Raw genomic sequence first — 23,248 nt, forward strand, 5'->3', positions numbered from 1 at the left:
ACTTTGAATGCCATGACCGCGGTTTGTTCAGACCTGTGGCATTTCCATGGTTACTGTTATATTCTGTGCTAATCCACTGGGCCTTTGATGCTCGGCGTGTACCTGTTGATAGATAATTTGGGAACTTGGCCACAAAATCTGTTACAATCTTCGTTGGTAATTTGGGAACTTGGCCACAAAATCTGTTACGATCTTCTTTGTATCGTTCCACCAGTGTAATGTATGATGATGAAATGAAAATGCAATTTCACATGCAGTGTATATGTCCTTTTCTTTTGTTGGATAGTTGGAATCCAGGGGAAAGACTTCGGCCTAGAAAGAGAAAGGTTGGTTCCCTTGATGAGTAATGGTGAAAGGTTAAGGTCAAGAACTCCACGGGTGACATTACCAACCCTGTACTGTATGATACATTCTAAAATGTAGATGTAGTGTTAGTAGCAAAAATCCAAATGGAGTTGCTCCTGCTAATCTAAAAATGTCGCTGAAGATAAGGCAGGAGCATGCTATGTGCTACAATAGATATCAATACCACAAATATGGCTCTCCGTATTACATGAAGGTTTAGCTCTTTTCGAGCTAAGGCTATATAGAAAACCTATTTAACCCACAAAGACAGGAGCAAGGTCTGTGTATATTTTATCTCTCCAGACTTTCATTTGTGGGAATTACAACGGTTATAGTTCTTCTACCCTCACAGAGATCGGGGTAAAGTGTATGTACATTTGTCCTCTTCAGATTTCACTTATAAAATTATATGAGAAATGTGGATGTTTTGTATATTCCAGGAAAAATATAACAGAAGATAATTTAACTTCATCCACGCAGGGAATATGCACAATAATCTACTCACATAAAAAAGAACACGAAAAATATGGAGATACTGTTTTCTCTCATTAACGAAAGTAACGAAAGTTTCCAACTTTAAAGAATTATATTGTGAAAATTTAATGTGAGAAGGGAAGATATTCATTTGATAGAGGTGATAAAACTTTTTTTCCCGAGAAAAGGGCTAGTCCAATTGAGTGATTAAAATTTAAAATTGCACCCAATTTAAGGTAGATAAATATCCTTTTTAATTATAAGACATGTGCAAAGATATTTTGGCAATTAACTGTGAATATACGAACTGGTCCTTGGAACAGGTTGAACGAAGTACCTCCATCCCAAATACAAAATGGAACTGCCAAACTCACCATTAAACTAATTTTGCAAATCCTCTCTATAATATTGGGGCTACCTCTAACTCTCTTTGAGCCCGTGAATAGACCTACTCTTTCTCTAGTATCTTTCTATAACTGTATAGTAAAGAATTTTGAGGTAGTTATCACCCCTCTATGCAGTTTCCAATTTCGAGCTTACCAAGTGTAGCAGACGAGTCCTCCAAATAGTGCAGTTGCAATCTCCTTCTTAAATTCCTTCCGATGCCTGGTTTTTATCCAGTGCATACACTCTTTTACCTTCTTAGCAGGGAGAGGAATACCTGATCAATTACTCTATGCTTTCCGCATACTTCAGTGATCCATCTACATTCTACAAATAAATATAGTCTTATGTATAGCCAAATCACACAAACATCAGTCAGAATTCCCCGAAATAGGAACCTACAGCCTCATTAGTCTTGCCTTAGTAAGCAGACTGTCCTAGTAGGCCAACTATAATATCATCCTATGTCTAGACAACAACACACAATTCCAAATTAGTTTACACTCCCTCAATCTAGTCAGAGTTCCTAGCAAATCAATATAGCTTCTAGATATTGAGCTGCATCCTGACTTAGTTAATTTGTAAGTCCCTCTTCTATATCAATGAACCATTCTGTCTTTTAGACTATGCTACTTCTTCCAATATCAACTACTATCTTGTGGTGGAGTATGCTCTCAGACATTACCATTGGTCGTCATATACACTTTATTGGCCCATTTAACCCACAAGATATTTATTTTAGTAGCTAGTTGCCACAACAGTTTTCCAGTAGATGCAACATTTCAGTCTTCACAACCTTTGATATTCAGAGCTCCTAATTTTTTTGATAAACAAACTCTTGACCAGGACATCAAGTAAACTCTTATGTGACTTTTTAAGTTTTACCCCAAAGATATTCCTTACATTTTCTATCTACTTCCTTTAACACATGTTGTGGCAAACTTGCATTTTTAACTTGCAATCTCCCAGCATATGAAAGTTGCTTGGAGCAGCCTGTGTGATTCTACTAGTAATCTTTTCCTCCAACTGACGACAATCTACTTTGTTCTACTTCCTTGAAAATAGAGGTAGACCTAAATATCTCATAGGTAGGGAGCCAAGAGTGACACTTGTCATATAAATTATACTCTGCTTAACATCATCTTCAACACGTGCTAAATAGATGTTGGATTTCTTCAAATTAGTTACAAGCCCAGTTGTTATCATAAAATATTTATCTTAAAGGAGAAAATATGATCGATAATTTATCTTTATTTATATGTCTTGTATAATTTTGAATATAGTGTTTGAAGTTAATATTTTTAGTATATTTCATGTCAAATCTAATCATTAAAGTTTATTAAATATTTGCGACAGACTAAACTTACTCACTTTTTGAAAAAACTTTGAGGACTAGAACTGCGCAGGAGTATACTTAAGTGATCATTTTGTACTTAATTTCAAACATATGGTACCGTCTTTATAATTTTCTCATAAGTAAAGAATGGAGTAATCGAAAGGGTTTCTTGATACGACGCCGCAGTGCCTGTCGTCCAACTCAATTGGCTTGTTGCCCAAGAAGTGTGTATATTTTGCTGAGGCATTTCTTTTCTAAAATCATATAAATAGGTTGGAGGGAAAAGTTTTCTTAAGCGATACGCACAGATCGGAAGGAAGTGAAATCACTCAAATCCCAAATTGTTGAATAGCTTTATAGTAAGAGATAATGGCTAGATACGACAGAGCGATCACAGTATTCTCACCGGACGGCCACTTATTCCAAGTGGAGTACGCCATGGAAGCCGTACGCAAAGGTAACGCTGCAGTTGGTGTACGTGGCACTGACACTGTTGTACTTGGTGTTGAGAAGAAGTCTACTCCTAAGCTTCAAGACTCCAGGTACCTCTTTTTTTAAATTTGGGTTTTAAGATCTGAAAATAATTTTTAGGTTTAATCTGTGATATCGCGAGATTTAGGGTTTTAAATTCAGTTTTCTGGGCTGTGACTTCGATGATACTGGGTAGGTTGTTGTTGATGTTTCTGGGCTGTGACGTGTTGCAATTGATGTGGGTATCTCATTAAGTTGTGTCTATTTGTTGTTAAAATTTTGGTGTCTGGGTAGTGCAACTTGGATGGAGAAAAAGCTTTAAACGATTTTCAATTTATCAATAGAAAAGCTCGAAATATTTGAAGATAAGCTGAAGGATTACTCAATGCTAGTAACTAGTAAGACAGATTTTTTCCAGGAGGTAGTTTACAGGGGTATCAAAAGCCAAAGTTGACTACTATCCTGCTTAAGTCCTTAGCAGTCTCTCGATGATGGACCAATGAATAGGATTTGCCTTTGGGTATTGTGAGACTAGAAACAAATTTACAGGTATCTATGAGGTAGTTTGGGAGCTGTTACTAACTGGGGCTGCCCAGTAGTTAGTCTTTTTCTGATAGCTGTACATAACGTTTGCTTGGTAATAAAATCTTTTATGTACCAAAATAAAAGAAAATAAATAGAAGGGATCAATATTTGGAGGTTTATTTTCTTGCCTTTTGCCTGGGCAAGTGGTTTAGCGGAAGTTCTATTATCATTGCTCCTAATTGTGTGTAATGTAATGTACTTATTTGATGTGCTGGTGGAGTGTTGGGAGGAAGTGAAAATCAGTGAGGAATATATTTATAGTTCCAGCTTGTGTGTGTTGGGTAATATGGATCTTGGATAGAAAGCAACCCAAGGTGCTTTGAAAGAAAAATAGGTGCTGTTCAGGAATTGAAATATTCATGTTAATGGATTTTGGCCTTTTGGTATAATCTTCCGCATGTAAATAATGGAAGTAGCATGCTGGATTTTAGAGACTCACTACAGGAGTAGATGCTTTAGGAGGAACTTGTCTTTTTGTTTTTGCTCGCGGAAGTTCAAACATTGTATTTGTCTGGCACAATCTTAGTGCCAGCTTTTGGTTTTAATAGAATTGCATACTACCTGTTAAAAGAAATATTTGTATTATTGTTGATATCAATTACAATAGCTTTCTATTTGGATTATGGTTTCCCCCCTCGAGAGAGGGTTGGGCTAGGGAGAGGGACAACATGATCCATACGATAAAGGTAGAATTAAGGTGCCACGGAGCAGCTTACAAAACCTTTTCGGTAAAGATATTATTTTGGTCACCTAAGGAGTCTGAATCAAGTGGATGTAAGACTACTCTGACATATTCTGTGCTATGCCCCAATTATCCCGTCCTCGAGGCTGAACTGTCTCAAAATGACAACTTCCATGAGGTATTACAGACTTGTGCAAAAGGGTGTCTCTTCTCTGGTGGTTGAAGATAGGAGTTTGAGCACTTGTAATCCTTTTGTTGTGTGTATAACTTGGTTATGTGTTTACTCTATTTGTTAGGTGATGTGTGCTGTCAAATACATAACACCTACCTTCGCTTTGATCACCCTGGTTCTAGTGTTCTCGGTGATTATATTACTCTTGCACTTAATTTAGTTGTTCACCTGCTTTACATCTCTAAGTTAATTAATCTTTTTCGTGTTTGCAGGTCAGTGAGAAAGATAGTAAATCTAGATGATCACATTGCATTGGCCTGTGCTGGGCTGAAAGCAGATGCACGGGTCCTTGTGAATAAGGCACGCATTGAGTGTCAGAGTCATAAACTTACGGTTGAAGATCCTGTTACCGTTGAGTATATAACTCGTTACATTGCTGGTCTTCAGCAAAAGTACACTCAAAGTGGTGGGGTAAGGCCATTTGGTCTATCCACCTTGATCATTGGTTTTGACCCACACACAGGTGTCCCCTCACTTTATCAAACAGATCCATCGGGTACATTCTCAGCTTGGAAAGCCAATGCGACTGGTAGAAACTCCAACTCTATTCGGGAGTTCTTGGAGAAGAATTACAAAGAAACATCTGGCCAGGAAACTGTGAAACTAGCAATTCGTGCTTTGCTTGAAGTAAGTGACCTCTGTTTAGTTTATTAGTTACAGTTGTTTTCAAGTTTTTCTTTTCTTTTAAATATATTTTCCTTTCATTACATCATGAACCTTAATGTGAGTTTCTGTTGCATGTTAAGCTCCGGTCCGTCTATTGTCTTGCTTCTCTTAAAATATCGATTTATCTTGCATTGCTTTTCATTTTCCTAATTTGAGATTTTCAGAACGTAAGTGATCATTCAGTTAATAAGCTCTTCCTTCCTAATTCAGTCAATCAACTATGCTCAATGCCAAGATAGTTGGCAATGCGAACTCTTTTATCCATCCGGTTCTATGCAGGCACATTTACAAGGTAATATTTGTGAAGTTACAAGGGAGTAAGTGAAGTTTATTTGGCCATAGAAAAGTTGTTAAAACCATTGCGAAGTGAGGATGAAAAGTAGTAGCTGCATTTGCTGCAAAAACATCTGCTTAGGAAATGAGGTTCTTTTATTTCCAGAAATCCAAATCCTTCAAAATTAGTGCTCTAAGCGTTTATCTATTAAGATTTAAGGAGATTGACTTGAGATGCCTTCTTCACCTAGACAGAATATGAATGTCATGTCGATTTAATTATAGGTTCATGTCATGTCGATACCATATTGATGATTAATTTTGGGCACCTTAGAAGATTTTTTGCAGAAATGCTCAGGGCACAAAGGAAATAGGTAAAATTGTGTACAGAAATGTTAGATTCAATGGTTAAATGCTGCTTTAGCCACAATTTCTTAGTATTGGTAAATCACATCATGAAAAAAATGTTTAGTTGTGTGAAACAAGAGTTTTAGAAACTTTGGGACTGGGCACTGGCCTAGAACATTTAGGGGTCGTTTGGTAGAGTGTATTGACTAGAATAATGCATGCATTAATTAATGTGTATTACTAGTACCTTGTTTGGTACATTTTTTAACCTATGTATAACTAATGCTTGCATTAGTTATACACTCTATTATGTATTGAGGTGTGTATTACTTAACTAATGCTTGCATTAGTTATACACTCTATTATGTATTGAGGTGTGTATTAGTAATACACACCATTTTCAATGTATTAGTAATACCAAGCTTTTAAACACATGCATTAACTTGCAAAATGACATTATTGCCCCTCAAAATATTTCATCCCTTATCCCATTTTCCAGAAACAACATCAATACAACGAAACTCAAACAATCCGATGAATCCAAAACCCGACCCGGATACAAGCACTCAAACCCCATCGTGGACTTTTCTGCAACACGTTCAAAAATCATTGAACAAGTTCACAATGCTTCCACAACCCTCGGGTTCTTCAAGATTATCGATCATTTTGTTCATGTACAAGCTATTAATAAAATCATGAATTCGATTAAGGCGGTCAATGAACAGGAGGATGAAGTGAAGATGAAGAATTATAGTGTGGATATGTCACATGGAGTAAAATTCTCCCTTCGTCTTTCCACCATATCACATTCACAGATTCCATTTTCGGATGAAAACGAAAAGGCTTTCTTTGTTTTATCTTTTTTTTTTTTGCGGAAAAAATCAGGGAAAGACTGAGTATATAAAAGAGTGGATGTGGAAGGGTATTTTGGTAAACAAACATTTTTTTATAAAAATTATAAAAATATATATTATCTTTAATACATCAAATCAAATGTTCTATAAAAAATAATGTTTGCATAACTAATACCAACATTACTAATACTTGCAGTAATAATACAAGCATTACTAATACACCTTATTTAGCATTACTTTTATACACTCTACCAAACGACCCCTTAGTGTGTGAGCATTGGTAGCTTTTACCTGATAGAAATACAAGGTCATTTGATTCCTGGCATTTACTGAGAAACAACCCAAGGCACTTGTTCTGCGTAATGCTATAATCCATGGTTGATAGTGTTTTTTTCCTAAAAAAAAGTTAAAACAGCAATGAGCCAATGATAATCTTGGGGTGCTTGAGTTCTTATCAAAACAAAAGTAAAAAGATTTTGATGGCTGAAAACTATTGAAGGTATGGTTCAGACTTCTAATATGACAAGTTGATTAACTAACTTATAGGTGGTTAAATGTTGATAGTGGTTTCGCATGTAATTCATTTTCTGAAATTAGGTAAAACCCTTGTTTGCAAGTGGTAGGCTGTCTTTTTTGTATCTTTGCTCCTATGCCTAAAGGTTAATCCTGCAAATGTAGTTCTTTAATGACTTATGTGCTGAGAAGGGCGTTTTGAAATCACATGGCTGTTATATATTGACCCTGCTAAAATTATTGTTTATCTGAGATGAGATCTTTCTGTTAAAGTTATATGCTCCCTTGCTTGGTCCTTTGATCATGTTTGAGGCATTTGCTAGAAACTATACATCTCAGTATTGCTTGCAGTCTGATGCCTAGTGACTTAGATTTTTGAGGGGACTGCCAGCTCGTGTCTCACCTCAACTCATGCACAGCAAAAATAAGCAGCAGCTTTTATAGCTATAAAGAACTCTCTTTTTGGTGTCTGATGATGTGATAATCATTTAAGACAGAGACAATTTGTAATTAGGCCTCAAATGATTATCTGAACAGCATTTATCTTTCATTTATATGCTGTAAAGTACTTAGTTCGCACCCAAGGTTGTGTATTCTAGTGGTCATGAAGTTGTTGTAAACCTTAGGGTGTGTTTGGTATGGTGGAAAATGTTTTCTGAAAAATGTTTTCTTCTTTTCCCTTGTTTGGTTGCAACAAAATGTTGGGGAAATATTTTCCACAACAACTCATTTTCCTCAATTTGAAGGAAAATGACTTCCCTCATGGAACAAGGGAAGTCATTTTCCGGAAAATGACAAATGTGACTTATGCCCCCACCCCCACCCCAACAACACTCATATTCACATGTCTAAAAAAATTCACATTTCTCAAAAATTTCATTGCTTGAAAATATTTTTCACCGTGTTTTGCTTTAATTTTTCACTGCTTTAAATAAAAAATAGTGAAGCTCGAATTTCTTCCATTTCCAATGTTCATTGAATGTATTGTTATTTTCATATGCATAGAGGAAGATTTATGAATGTTACTTTTGCTAATTGCATATTTCATTTTATCATCGATTTTCACGAGGTTAAATAAGCTTGTCGTTCCGTTATATTTTTATTGATTGTAGTATCTTGAGATTGTCCTGACAAAATTTTGAAAAGCGTCCCCTATATTTGCTAATTAATAATTGCTTAAATTTAGTGATTGCAATATTTTAGTATTCGATATTAATATTATTTGTTATGCTTAAATTAGTTCTTACAAATTGTTGAGTTGCTAGAGGCACTGATATACTAGTTAACGGTCAGTAGTATTTTTTAAAAAATATTTTTTCACTCACCAATCAAACACTAGAAAATATTTTTCTAAAAAATATTTTCACTCACCAACCAAGCACCATAAAATATTTTCCAAAAAATATTTTCTACTCACCAACCAAACATGAAAAAATAAGTAGAAAATCAACTTATTTTCCAGGAAAACATTTTCCAGGAAAATATTTTCCATCATACCAAACACACCCTTAGTGATCATGGTTCAAATTCCAATAAAGACAATAAAACACTAGTTGATTACTTCACATTTGCCTAAGCCTTGGGGCATAGAATTACCCAGTACATGTGCCGGTGGGAGGTATCAAGTACCTGGTGGAATAGAAGAAGTGTGCACATGCTGGCTTGGACATACCTCTGGAAGGATTTAATAAGATTTTCACCCTCTTAGAAGCTGGAGACAGCTCCACATTCAGATTTATACAGTGTCCAGAAATTCAAACATTTAATACTGTTACCATCCTTGTATATATGTTGTCGGCATGGTCCACTAGGGGTCGAGTGTGTGAGATTGGAATAACAAGCAGAAAAATCCCAGGTTGAAAGTCTAGCTTTAAAACTTGGTGTGAGTGAGCTCTTGCACTTTCAGTCTTAGTTGTCAGGATCATCAGGTACTTGTGGTCTATACCGCGTTGACAATGAATTAGTTGAGATGCATGCAAATTGGCATAGATATTACAGTTATTCAAAGAAAAAACTAAGTATGTTGTGGGTGGTGACTGAAGCAGCTCTTGAATTTTGTAACTTAGGAGTGGCTAATTGAATACCACAGGCATATATTTGTAGAAGTCTTCCTATGAATTCCCCGTATGTCAAAATCCCTCTTTTTCATGGCAAAGTTTGGGCTTTCTTCAACTGCCTCAAGAATTTGTAAAGTATGATTTATGACTTGCTCATTCACGGGAAGTAATTGCCTTTTCAATGTAAGAGGTAACTTGACCTGCGCTTTAGATTATTTATTTGTGGTGACATATGCGCTCACGCATACCAAGTTATAAACTGTGATTTGAACATGGCTCGTTATGAATCAAGTTATTGACTAAATTATACTGTTGTTTAAGCGGATTGAAATACATGGCAGTTTCCTTTTGAGATTTTCTACATAGGTATTTTGCAAATAAATGCACACATCCAACTAGACCTCTAGCAAAAGTGGAAAGAGCACAGTTGGATGTGAGCATTTGTTTGGGCTGCGCTGAATCTTAAACATGTGTTTTCCTACATCAGGTTGTTGAGAGTGGTGGAAAAAACATTGAAGTTGCACTGATGACAAAAGAGCATGGGCTTAGGCAACTTGAGGAAGCTGAAATTGATGCCGTTGTTGCTGAGATCGAAGCAGAGAAAGCAGCTGCAGAAGCAGCTAAAAAGGCCCAGCCGAAAGAAACCTAGTTCTGCTGAAATTCATCCTTAACTTTACCTGAATCTATCTTTTTTCTATTTTGGATCCAGTAAAGTGCAGTGTTCCTTGAATTTTAACATTTTGGTCTGACTAATACTTGGTGCTTCAAAGACTGTTCTGCTTGTCGGACAAGACCTTTGTTAAAATGGTTTTATGGGCCAAAAGAAGTCACGCTCCCGCGATCTCTGCCCTATTTGAGTGTTGCTTAATATTTTAAAAGTTTTATCATGTTATTTGGTAGTTCTTCTAGTTTGGAAATTTGGTTGTGAAATAACAGCGTTGTTTGTGTTCTTTCCTCAATTCTGAAGGTTTTCTTGTGGATAGGTTGTCGACATGCCCTTTTCTGAATCCTATTATCGCGGAATATTCCATTCACCATACTGTCCTTTCTTAAATAGGTGGAACAGCATAGCAGAAAAGGCTTGCTTTCTGTGGTTTGTCGGTGGTTTTGATCCACGGACCAAGTGCACAGATATTCGATTATGGGATCATCACTGTTTAAGCCATGTAGGCAATGTAAAATATTGCAAATCTACCTACTTCAAAACTACTTTAGATGGAGTATCTGGTTTAGGCAAAATTTATGATTGGAGTTTAGTAATTTTGTCTGAACTTTGATGTATTAAGTGGGTTGGCATAAGAAAGTTTTAAAAATTGGGTACATGTTAAATAACGTTGTCCAAATTAGTACTTGTGAAATTTTTTGCGTTGATCCATATGAAGTTTTAAAATTATGGAATGGGCTTTTGTGAGCCATACGATAGATATCAAGTTTATATCAAGTTTGAGGGACAGGATGGGAGAAGTGATCCAATCCTCACTATCACTATCATAGATGATTACTGCATTTGAGTGTTCCATTAAGAAAACAAGATTACATGTTTGTCAAAAAACTCATCCTACAACATTATCTGGGGTAGAGCGAGAAAAATTACAAGATTTCATATAGTTGAAACAATGATGTCAACTTAACAAGAACGATCTCTATAACTAACATTGTATGGCCGAACACCTATTTGTGGAATTATAAGAGGCATGTTGTTATTGTTATATAGTCGAGCGTCTAAATTGAAGAAAGAATTTCGGGGAAGCAGATAGATGTCACCTCCAATTTAAACCTTTTTGCAAGATAGTTGCTTCATTTTCTCTATCACGATTTGTGTCGGAATCATTCCCCTAATCCAGTGAAATTGAAATAATCAACATTTCCATCCTCAAGGTTATGTCAGAAAGGTAGTTTAATTTCTCTTTTCCTTCTTTTCTGTTGTTGCATTAACAAGACAACAATGTTTCATCCTCCTTTGCAACTCCATAATCCATAAAATGCTTCCAAACATGAACAAAGGTCAACATTGATGATCAAAGTCAAAATAGACCATTGTGTATAGTAGTTCAACCTTCATCCTCATTATTTTATTTTTTTCTCTTGGCGTTTATCCTTTTCGTAATATGATATGACCTGCAAGAAAGAACAAAAATCATTATGAGGAGGATTTGACTTAATTTTTTACTAAAAAGAGAAAGGGAAGGGACAAAAAGGATGAAAAAACGGATCCAAAAAGTTAATCGTGGTTTAAAGGGACACAATAAATCAATCCATTAAAATTTTACAGGACACGTGTAATGCCATGCCCTGTGTACTATCAGGAGGGAAAAAGTGATCCAATCCTCACTATTACTGAACTTGAGTGTTTCATTAAAAAAACAAGATTACATGTTTGTCAAAAAACTCATCCTACAACATTATCATATTTTTAAAAAAAATCAACTGGCTACTCTCGAATTTTTTAAATTGTTTTAAATTTTTCTTTAAGGTTTTGAAATAATTTAAAAAGTTGAAAAATAATGTTTTTCAACCCTTAAATCGAAAAGGGACCAAAATAGAAATGACAACTCTGCTGGGTAGAATTTAGGATTTGGGGTTATGGGTTATTTTTAAAATAACCCCAATTAATTTAGGATTTAGTCATTTCATTAAATATTTGATCAAATTAAAAATAAATTGGCTAATGGTATCGCAATTATGATCAATTTAATTTTAATTATGGCCAATTTAATAGATCGCCTAAATTAAATTGAAATTCGATAGGAATTAATACCTCATTTAATCCCGTTTCTTCGTTTAATAAAATCAACCACATATTTATCCAAATAAATTAATTTGAGAACAAATTATATTTAAATCAAGACTTTATCAGTTTGGATTTATTTTCAAGTTTAATCTCATTAAAAGTTCAATTTTGATAAAACTGTTCATTTAAGTAACAAAATTTATACAATCTCGTATAATCGTCACTTAAATGACAAAATTAACCCAAATAAATATTTTAGAGAGCATTTATTTGGATGATGCAAATTTGGTATGTTAATCAATTATGTAGTGTGGGAACCTATTTGAGCATGAATTGAGATCATAGAAGTCCCCTAACTCAAGGACGAGTTGAAAGCTCGTCGAAACTTGGGCCATCTTTAATCGACCATAACTCTTTGTATATAATGAATTAGGAGGCCTACTATATATCAAATGAAAGTTCTTTGGGTCCTCTTTCCAACGCCACTGGTTTCGCTTTAATCCGATATCGGAGTAGAAAATTATGCTCATTTTACTTTGAAGTGTATGTCTGCCAAAAGGTTACGACGAGGCTGACGACTTATCAGCTGTGTGACGGCCCGTCAGACCTGATCGTCAGCCTAAGGCAGTGAATGGTGAAAACCAGCCCAAAAAGTGACGAACTGGGTGATGGCTTATCACCTGAGTGGCGACCCGTCAACCCTGGTCGTCAACTGATGCAATTATGAGATTTTTTTGGGTTCCTTAGAGGTATTTTGGTCTTTCACTCACTCCAAAAACCTTTCACACGAATTAAATCACCCCTTAAGCGTTATTAATCAATCCCTATCAGTTTTACAACATCAAAAACTTCCTCTTCACTTTCAAAATAAGATCAAACTAGGATTTTCTCCAAGAACAAGAAATTCAAGAAAATCAAGCCTTCAGTTCAATATTTCCAAGGAACGAATCGAGATTCGAGTTCTTCTCTTTAAACTAATTAATTTGAGGTACGTGGGGTGTATCCTAAAAAAACTACATGGGCTTGGAAACACTAGAACATGATTTAAAGATTTTCAAGCATGATTTTAGAAAGGGATTTTGAAATACATGATTTTATTATGCATTATGAATGTTTAAATGTATTATTGATTTGGTCCTTAGACCTTTCCCCCTATGATTTACATGTATACGTATATGTATGAAATTTGAGATTGAAGATTGTTTGAGAGCATAAATTATGGACTCCCTCTCTTATGATAAATTAAAGATTTTGATTTTGTTGGAAAAGAGTTGAAATGCATGTTTTGTGATTTGAAAGATGTTTTCTCAATGTCATTCATAGTATTTGAATATTGATTTAGAATTGTTGAGAGGGTGTCTTGATATAACTATATTTTGTGTTAAAGAGAAGAATTGCATGAGATAGAGACTTTGGACATGACCACCGTTGTTTGTTGAATTGTTGATAAAGAGAATTGCTTGCATGGTTTTACATGAATTTTAAAGCATGAGTTTCTTGAAAGAATTGTTGATATGGTGGTCCTGAATTTCATGATTGAAAACAGAGATATAATTTGCTATAAATGGCTCAGAGAATGTGATTTGCAAGTCAATGGTATGACGATACCATATATGTGTATGTCATGACAGAGTTAAAGATTTCAGAGTATGTTTTCAGAGCATGCATGTTTAAAGAACTAAAAATGGGCATAATGAGAGTTAGGTGGTTACCCGAAGAAGACATGAGTTCAAGTAACTCTTAGCCGAAACCGTATTGCCGATATGGGTAGATTATTACTGTATGCTGGCGACGACCGTGTGGCGCAGTAGATTCAGAGACTCCGACCCTTGCGGCACACTTGGGTTGGGGGCTTGGCTGTCGAGTTAATGGCAGATCCCATATAACCCGTGGAATTACAAATTGTAGGGTACACCACCTAGTGCAGAAGTAATACAAAGAGTGTCGCAAGTTCATATGTTTTCCCAGAGTCTTTTAAAAATGCCCATGTGATTTCTTAATATATGATATGTTTATGAATTGTTTTAAATTACTCTCATATATGTTGAATATAAATGATTATTTTAGATTTTCTCTGCGTATCAGTACATCTATATTGACCCCCCCTCCCCTACCTCTCAGGTTCTGAGGCTCAGTCTATGGATCCTGATAAGCAGTAGATATTTCGGACAGCAGGGAAGAGTTCAGTGATGAGCTTTCTATATTTCAGAAGGCCAAATATTTTACAGTCATTCTATCATTTCTATAGTTTTGGTCTACTGAGGGTCTTGTCCCGGATTTCAGACAGTATTGTTTTGAGATATAGTAGAGATTTCGCAGACTGAGTCAGATGTTATTTAGATGTTGCTGAATTGCAGTTTTATCATTATTTTTGAATTAAGATTTGACCATGATTCCGTATTATGTTTTGTTCCTCATCTTCTTTTATTGTATGAACGTTGTGCATGAATACCAGATAAAGAGGGGCATCCGGGCCTTCATGGTTCGGGATGCTCGTCACGACCAGGGCCTCAGTTCGGATCGTGACATTTACTTCGCCCTTTATCATCTGAACCCTCAACACATCAAAATGCAACATTTTAAACCTTATTTCAGTGTGTATAACACAACCGCCTCCATGTCAACTTCCACATTATTTTTAAATATTGCATTAAATTTCACGTTATTTTTAAATGCCACATAAGAAATTAAATATTAAAATAAATTTAATGAAATAATTTTTTTTATAAATTGTAAAATAAATAAATAATCATGTTCTTATATTTGCTCACAAATTAAGCATCAAATTCATTCCAAATATTGAAATTCCTCTCCAACTAATTTAAATTTCAACTATAATTTCATATATACAAACATAATGAATTTTCAATTTTCAAATTTAAATATCTTTAACAAACCCACAAAAAATTTAAAATTTTTTCAAGCTTATTCATGAATTTCATTAATTTTTCAATATTCACTAACACTGACTTTTTAATTCAAATTTAAATTTTAATCCTAAAAAATATGAAAAGATTGAATTAAGAGAGAAATTTTTTAAAGAAATAATAAAAGTGACTTTTTTTTGTTTGTTTGGGAGGGAGACTGGCGCGTAGGAATAGAGAGGGGGCTGGTGTGTTGGGGTGGTGGTTGGGGGCTGGTGCAATGAAATAGGGGTTGAAGTGGGTTGTAGGTGGTACTAGGGAGGGAGGTTGGTGCGTTGGGGGGTGGAGGACTTGGCTGCTGCGAAGGAAAGTGGATTGGAGAGGGCTGTAGGTGGTATTGGGGAGGGGGTCTGTTGCGTTAGGGGTGGGAGGTGGCTGGTGCGTATGAAGGGGGTTGGGAGGGCTGTAAGTGGTGGTGGGAAGGAGGGCTTGTGCATTGGGGGTGGCTGGTGTGAAAGAAAGGGGTGAGGGGTGTTGGATGGAGGTGGGGATACTGGATGGGGTTGGGAGTTAGGGGGGGGGGGGGGGGAGGGGGGGGGGGGTGGTGAAGGGGTTGAAATTTCATTAAAATTTATTATTTTTTTAATTTTTTTTAATAAATTAAATTTAAAAATACCAAACCATGCGCTTAAAAAATGTGTGTAAACATAGGGGTGTGTAAAAACCGAACCGACCGATAAACCAAGTCGATAAAAATGTTATTGGGTTATTAGTATTGGGTTAACAATTTTTTATTGGTTTTATAAAATTTTTTATTGTTAAACGGTTCGGTTTCGGTTTTAGCTTATTAACCGATAACCCACTAAGGATACACTAAGTTATTGTTTTATCCCTATTTATGTTATATATATAAATCTATATATATATATATAGAGAGAGAGAGATGGATAGATAGATATGTGTATGTATATATATATATATATATATATATATATATATATATATATATATATTATATGCACTACTTATTCATAATTCAGCGATTCAAAAAGTATTAACTATTCAAGGCAACAAAAACACAATATAAAACTCGTCTATTATCGTATTGAAAAACTTGAAGCATTTATAGCTTCCAACAATTAGGATTTAAATTTTTTTTCTAACTAATATTCAGTTCAAGTTTGAAGATTTTTGTAAACTAAGATACATTGCGTAGGATTTTGCCGGTAACTAAGATTTCATTTTTTTAAGTTAGTTGTTACTATTTCTATTTTATAAGTATTTTCTTATTGGTTAAACCGAAAACCGAACCGTTAAGGGCCAAAAACCGATAAGAAAATATCTTGTTGGTTGGTTATTGGTTTTACATATTTAAAAATCAAAAAACGATAAACCGAACTAATAACACATAAAATCGAACCGAATCGACCGATGCACACCCCTATGTAAACACATGTTTTGTCAATTCATACACGCGTTTTGCCAACTCAGTAATTTAATGCCACATATGCATAAGAAAGGTTCAAAATGTTGGATTTTGATGGGTTGAGGGGTTCAGATGACAAAGGGCTAAGTAGAAGTATCCACTTTACAAACGGGAAAAAGTACAAGGGTCCACAAGACCATTTTGATTTTTTTTTAATTTAATTTTCTAGGGTTTGGGAGAAAAGAGTGAGGTATGGGTTAAAGTGTAAAAATGAAAAAGTTGTTGACACACCTTAAGTCTTTTTAAAATACTTTTCACACCCCATTTTTCTACAAAATACCAAAAATATTTTCTCTCTCCTCACTCTCACTCACAAAACCATGAACATTTTCCCTTCCTTTTCCCCAATCTCCATATTCGATTTCTATCTTCTCTAAAGTTCTACAATCTTTCATTTTTCACTTTTAGTAATTTCTCTTATCTCCCAAACAATTTGTGCTCCATATTGATGTTTTCTTTTTCAGTTTTGGTTTGTGGTGATTGAGTTGATTTTGGGGGAAAAAATTATTTAAAAAAAAATGGGGATTGATTTTACTGATTTTTTTTTTGTTTTTAAGTTGGTATTTGTTTTATTGTTGATTGATATTTGATGGATTATGATTGTCCTTGACGATTGTATGGTGAATTTTTTTCGGGAATTTAATCGGCTAATGTTCCATGAAATTTGAATTTTCTTCAAATTCTTCTTTAATGTAATGGTGTTTTAGATGCATGTTCTTGTGGGGGATGATTTCATCATACGTTTTTGTTGTTCTGTTAGTAGACCGTTCGATTGATTAGGCTATTTTTTTGGTTTGGATGGAAAAGTTGTTTTTTTTTTTTAAAATGTAGCTTAATTTTACTGAAAATCTGTATTTTTTAGTTGATATTTATTTGATTGTTGATGGATTATGACTGTCCTTGCCAATTGGTGAATTTTTTTTTTGAATTTCATTGATTAGTGTGCCAAAAATTTGAACAAGGAGAACAAGTTCATTTATGATCCTAAACTTAATAGACTGTAGTCGTCTTCTTCTTGCCTAATTTTTGTATAGTACTTGATATCGCTTTTTCGACGACCACCGAAATTATGCAACAACTTAAAGCTTTGGAACAAGCTAAGGAGTGTTCCAAATAAGAAAGGGAGACATTGTTATTGTTGAACCAAAATGAGAAAGGGATGAATAAATGAATATGGAGGAGCTCAAAAAGTTCCCTGTCATTTATATAGTAGGGCCACCAAAAAAGTGACCATTGAAAAAAGTTTAAAGAATGTTTATGCCTTCTATAATTAATTATTAAGGTTTACTATAGATCCTATCATTGTATGCCTGAAAGAGTTGTAATTTTAAACAAGACACGGTTGGTGCTTCTTAAAATTGACTAAGTATAAGGAGATTGAAGAAATACTAGACTATGCAAATTATTTATTATATACGGACGACGTTGTTGATTTCTGCACATGATAGATAGATTATCAACTTTTTGAGAAGTCGATTATTAAACAACTCATAGGTCTATGATCAACTATCTGAATATATGGACAAGTTAAAATAATTACAAAAAAAATTAAATTAAATTAAAGTATGATAATTAACACCTTTCAAACACTGTAAAACAATTTAGATACATCAATTGTGACACCAAATCACTTTCGAACATGATCAAGTGATATTTAAGACATGCTATAGTTGTAAATCGATGAGATGAGCTTAAAAAAGGAATAAAATAAAATAAAATAAATAAGCACCATTCAAGCAATGCAAAACAACTAAATATCATCAAATGAGATTAGACGTGTCTAATGAGCATAAAAAAAGCAATGGTTGTGACTTGTAGGTGTTCACGGGACAAGTGGTATTTGAGAACAAATAGTCCTTTTCAATGCAGATGCTTGTTCTGAGTAGTTGATTGTTACTATCATTGCTCTTTCTTATACTCATTTGATCTAGTGTTCAATTATTTTGTACTCTTATATGTGATATTTAGTCACTTTCCATAGCTTGAATGGTGTTATTTTATGTAAGACCCCACAAAATCCTAAGCTTAAACCAGTCTACTTGTGCTTGATAAGGGGCCCCATGTTTAGAAATTCTAGCTAAACGTTCCCAAACTTAGTTTATTTTGACCTTCAAAAGTTTGCAATCTTATTTTGCGACCTTAATGTCCCTTAATAGCCTATATTTTCATTAATTCATGATCAGGAAGGTCAATAAGTGTTTCCGAACAAGTTTCAGATTTTTTGAAACTCGTTTAAATCATGTTTGGAGTGCCAAAACAAAGGGCCAACGCGATCTTACCGCGCCGTGTCGCTAATCATGTTGGTCAATATTTGTGCAGGCTGCTAAAGCCAAAACTCCTAAGGCTCAAAGCAATCATGGCGCGACGCTTCGAGTATCGCGTTGCAGCCATCAATGCGCCGCGTCACCTGTAGCATCAATGCATAGTTTTAGTCATTAAATATCCGTATTCTGAGGGATAAATTGGTCATTTTCCACCCCTATATAAGTCACAAACACGGGATTAAGCCTCCATTTCATCAAAATATAACCTCTTGTCTCAAAATCCTCTCAAGAACAAGTTAGGCTTTCAATTGGGGGATTCAAGTTTAAGAAAATTGTACTATCAAATTCCAAGAATCTCTCTGTCAATCTTCATTAAATCAAGAACTAAGGTATGCGTGTGTTCATTCATGGACTCCTTTCGTCCATGAAGTCTAAGAATCCTAAATTCAATTGATGTTTAGATAATTGAATGATTCGATAATTGAATGTACGCTTCATTCATAAATAATTTAGCGAAGTATGTTGGACCTTGTGAGCCCATTTTATCTTTTCTAATTTATAACTCATACTACTGTTTTGTTGGTGCTAGTAAGATTTGTCTGATTCTAGTCGTTTCTTCCTTGTCTAATTTCTATCATCTATTGTTTATGGTGTTTCCGTTGTTGCACGATTTTGTTGTTAATGTTTTTCTTATTGGTTGCTATGTTTATTCAATGTTGTTTTTCCTTTTCATACCAACTTTGATTTGCTCTACTCGAGCTGAGGGTCCTCCAAAAGCAACCTCTCTACCTCCACGAGGTAGGGATAAGCTCTGCGTGCACTCCATCCTCCCCAGATCCCACTTATGAGATTTCACTGGGTCTGTTGTTATTGTGGCTATTCACTATATTCAAATTCTTGGCATGAGTGGACAATGTCACTTTCTATTCAAGAGTTCTTTGCTGGAATAGAGGTCACCCAAACTAGTATCTCAAAAATTGAAATATTTTACCACAAGCTAACTATCTGGACGGAAAGGAACAACAGAATTTGTGAAGGCAACAAGCGAAGCATTCCTAGCTTCAAGTTTAGAGCTTTTTATTTGCTAGCTTTTTGGTGCAAACTGATTTTTGTACAGGATTCATATTCCTTGTTAGACATGATTCCCTACTGTACCAAAATTTTGTGGCTTTATATGGATCAACACAAAAATTTCACAAGTACTAATTTGGATACTTTATTTAACATATACCCAATTTTAAAAACTTTCATATGCCTACCCACTTAATACATCACAGTTCAAACAAATTACTAAACTCCAATCATAAATTTTGACTAAATCAGATACTCCATCTAAAGTTGTTTCGAAGTAGGTAGGTTTGCAATATTTCACATTGCCTATATGGATTAAACAGTGATCCCATAATCGAATATCTGTGCACTTGGGCTGTCGATTAAAACCACTAAGAAACCACAGAAAACAAGTCTTTTCTGCTCTGGTGTTCCACCTATTTAAGAAAGGACAATCTAGTGAACAAAATATCCCGCAATAATAGGTTCAGAAAGGGCATGTAGACGTTCGATACACTAGAAACCTTCAGAATTGAGGAAAGAACACAAACAACACTGATATTTTGATTTGTACAACCCTGGCCAAAGATTGGCCAAGGTTAAGGAGTTGATGGGAGGTCAAAATATCGATCAAGAAAAGGCTAGATAATTCTTTCTTTGATTTGTAAAACGAAAAAGTAAGAAAAAAAGTTAGTACAAAACCTAAATAAATTGAATTGAAGAAAGTAAGTTCTATTTCCACTTCCGTGTCAATCAATTTTTTTATTGACGTTTTAAGGTTTTCAGAATTCTTCTACATGTAATTTTGATTTTGTTTCATCGTATATAGCAATTTGTCTCTTTAGTATGAAAATTCGATATTTTTGTAATTTAACAATAGAAAAATCTCATCTATTCTGTCACTTATTTTTGAAATTTTACGGTGAATAGCAAAATTGTGTTACACCTTACATTAATTAAAAAAAAATATTAAGAAATAGTACACCGAAAACTATCATATGAAGCGACTCAGAGTAGTACGCAGGGCATGACATTACACGTGTCCTATAAAATTTTAATGGATTGATTTGTTGTGTCCCTTTTAACGCTTAATTTTATTTTTTGGTCCATTTTTTCATCCTTTTTGTCTCTTCTTCACCTTCTCTTTTTAGTAAAAAAAAAAAGTCAAATATGTGTCTGCCAGCAGAGTTGTGCTATTATGCTTATAGTAAAAAAATCGTGTTGTGTCACTGCACATTTTCTGCAACTACCACAGTCTATTTGCATTCCTTTAAAACACTCCTTTCTCTCCATTTATGTATAAATCAAAACTCTATTTTTTGTTACATTGCTGGTCACCTCTTTCTTCGCAGCTCTTTCTGGTTCTGGTTCTGATTCTGGTCCTGCTAAAATTAATTTCATGGAATCTCTCCTTCTCCAGAGCAGAGAAGAACTAGTAAAAATCATATACTACAATAACTACTTTAGAAATGATGTCACAAAATTTGTTCATGTGGACAACCATGGCCAAAGATTGGCCAAGGTTAAGGAGTTCATGGGAGGTCAAAATATGGATCAAGAAAAGGCTAGATTCCGGAAATCATATTATATGGGTTATTCCATGTATTTCGGTGGAACTTTTTTTTTTTCCTTTTGCTCATGTATTTTCCTCCGCATTCTGATGATTTTTGTTCTTTCTTGCAAGTCATAGCATATTATGAAAAGGATAAACGCGAAAAGAAAGAAAAAAATAAAATAATGAGGATAAAGGTTGAACTTATTAAAGAGATGATGGAAAACACAGAGATGGACGTGAAATCCATAAAAAATGACGTGAAAGAACTGTATATTTTTCCTCTTTTTTCAACTTTGTTCTAATTTTGATGTTGCATGTTCTATTTTTTTTTACCTAGTTTCTTCTCATTCATGGACATTAGTGGTTGTTGTTACTTCTCGCGCAGATTTTATGGAGTTTTTTCTGAACACTTTTTATGGTAAAAAATATGTTTTTGTTGGTATTACAATTATTTTCTCCCATGACATGGTACTGCTTTCTTGTTTCAGTAGCTATTGGGTTATCTCCATCTGTTAGCATGGTTTCTCAACTGGATCTGCGGTAGTTCTTGATTTTTCTATTTGACCATTGATAATTGCATTTTTAGTCCTTGTAAATGTAATTGCATAGTAATTTAGATGCTCAGTTCAAGTTTGAACGCACTCAGAATTTTACTCCTACAAGCACATCAGTTTTATGACTTTGGACATCTATCGTGATAGGTGCACTTTTTATTTCCTATTTTTATCATTTTATTTGAGTGAATTGAGGTTTTCGTACCTATCAATGTTTATGTGCCATAGCCCATGGTAGGTTTACATTTGTTATTGTATGCCTTGGTGTAGAGTTCGTGATTATGTGACTTCCCTCGTAGATGATTTCTTTTACTAGTGGATAGAGTAGATCGGAATTGATATTATCCTAGGGATATAACATTTGTGTTTGAGTTCCATTTAACGTGGCATATAAACCTTCTTATGGTTGTAGAGTGGTACTTGTCATTGATTTTCATCTTTGGTACCACCTACACCTTATACTGGTGTTTCTATTATTGTTGGTATTAATGTCATTATTTTGATGTTAAATATTGATTCTTGATTTACGGTTAGACTAGCATTATCTAGTTCATTTCTTTTCTCCTGATTCGTGTTCATTGGCCAAGACAGCTGGCTTGGTTGGATGGTTTTCTCTCTTTTATTAATGTTAGGTTGGTTATTTTTCACTTTCATTGGCGAGGTTAGATCAGTTATTGTGTGGGTTATAAAAGAGAAGGTGGGTTGGCCTTCCATGGTTCTGTTATGGTTCTAGAGTTGGCGACTTAGTTATATTGCTAATTTTTTATTTGAGATTTTTGGACTTGTGTTCTGGTGTTGGGATTCCATCATTGTCTATCCTTCTCTATATCCTATTAATTAGGTTGATAAGTTCGAGACTTGTTATTCTGATCTGGCTAGTTCATCTCCCAGTAATAGTCATGATGTTAATATTTGAAAATCTAAGGCTTGCTTTTCTGTAATACCCCGGGAAATTTTTCGTTGAAATTTTGTGCGTAAACATGTTGGGTTCTATCTTCTAGAATGAATTATAAATTTTTCGTGCAAAATGTCTTAGATTATGACCCACCATTGCATAGAATATCGAATAAGATTTCCAACGATATGTGGATCATCCAAAACGGACACCCGAGCGACGAGTTATGAACATTCCGATAGAACCGTGAATAGTAGTGAACAGTAAAACGTGCAGGAAAAAGTACTGAAGCCTGGCGTATTTTTGCTCCAACTTTAAATGATCATAACTCCTTGTACATAATGATATGGGTAATCTACTATGTATCAACGGAAAGCTCTGCGAGTCCTCTTTCCAATGAAATTGGTTTCATCCAATTTGTCTATCGGAGCAAAAAGTTGTGGTCGATCTACTTCAGCCTATCAAAAGTGAATTTTTGGGTCAACTTCAAACGATCATAACTCCTCGTACACAATGATCTAGGTGAGATACTATATATCAACGGAAAGATATGAGAGTTCTCTTTCTAATGAAATTGGTTTCATCCAATTTGAATATCGGAGTAAAACGTTATGGTTGATCTACTTCAA

At 34.7% G+C, this 23,248-nt stretch overlaps 1 protein-coding gene across 1 annotated transcript; it reads left to right on the top strand.

Annotated features, from left to right (window-relative positions):
• The first annotated feature begins 2,649 nt into the window (after window positions 1–2,649).
• LOC107840561 (proteasome subunit alpha type-7) lies at window positions 2,650–10,179 on the top strand. The gene is made up of 3 exons (XM_016684458.2): window positions 2,650–3,081; window positions 4,722–5,136; window positions 9,708–10,179. The coding sequence occupies exons 1-3, from the start codon at window positions 2,909–2,911 to the stop codon at window positions 9,867–9,869; spliced, it is 750 nt and encodes a 249-aa protein (XP_016539944.1). The 5' UTR covers window positions 2,650–2,908; the 3' UTR covers window positions 9,870–10,179.
• Window positions 10,180–23,248: the final 13,069 nt, after the last annotated feature.

The sequence above is a fragment of the Capsicum annuum genome, chromosome 8, assembly GCF_002878395.1.
Source record: "Capsicum annuum cultivar UCD-10X-F1 chromosome 8, UCD10Xv1.1, whole genome shotgun sequence".
NCBI classification, from domain to species: domain Eukaryota; kingdom Viridiplantae; phylum Streptophyta; class Magnoliopsida; order Solanales; family Solanaceae; genus Capsicum; species Capsicum annuum.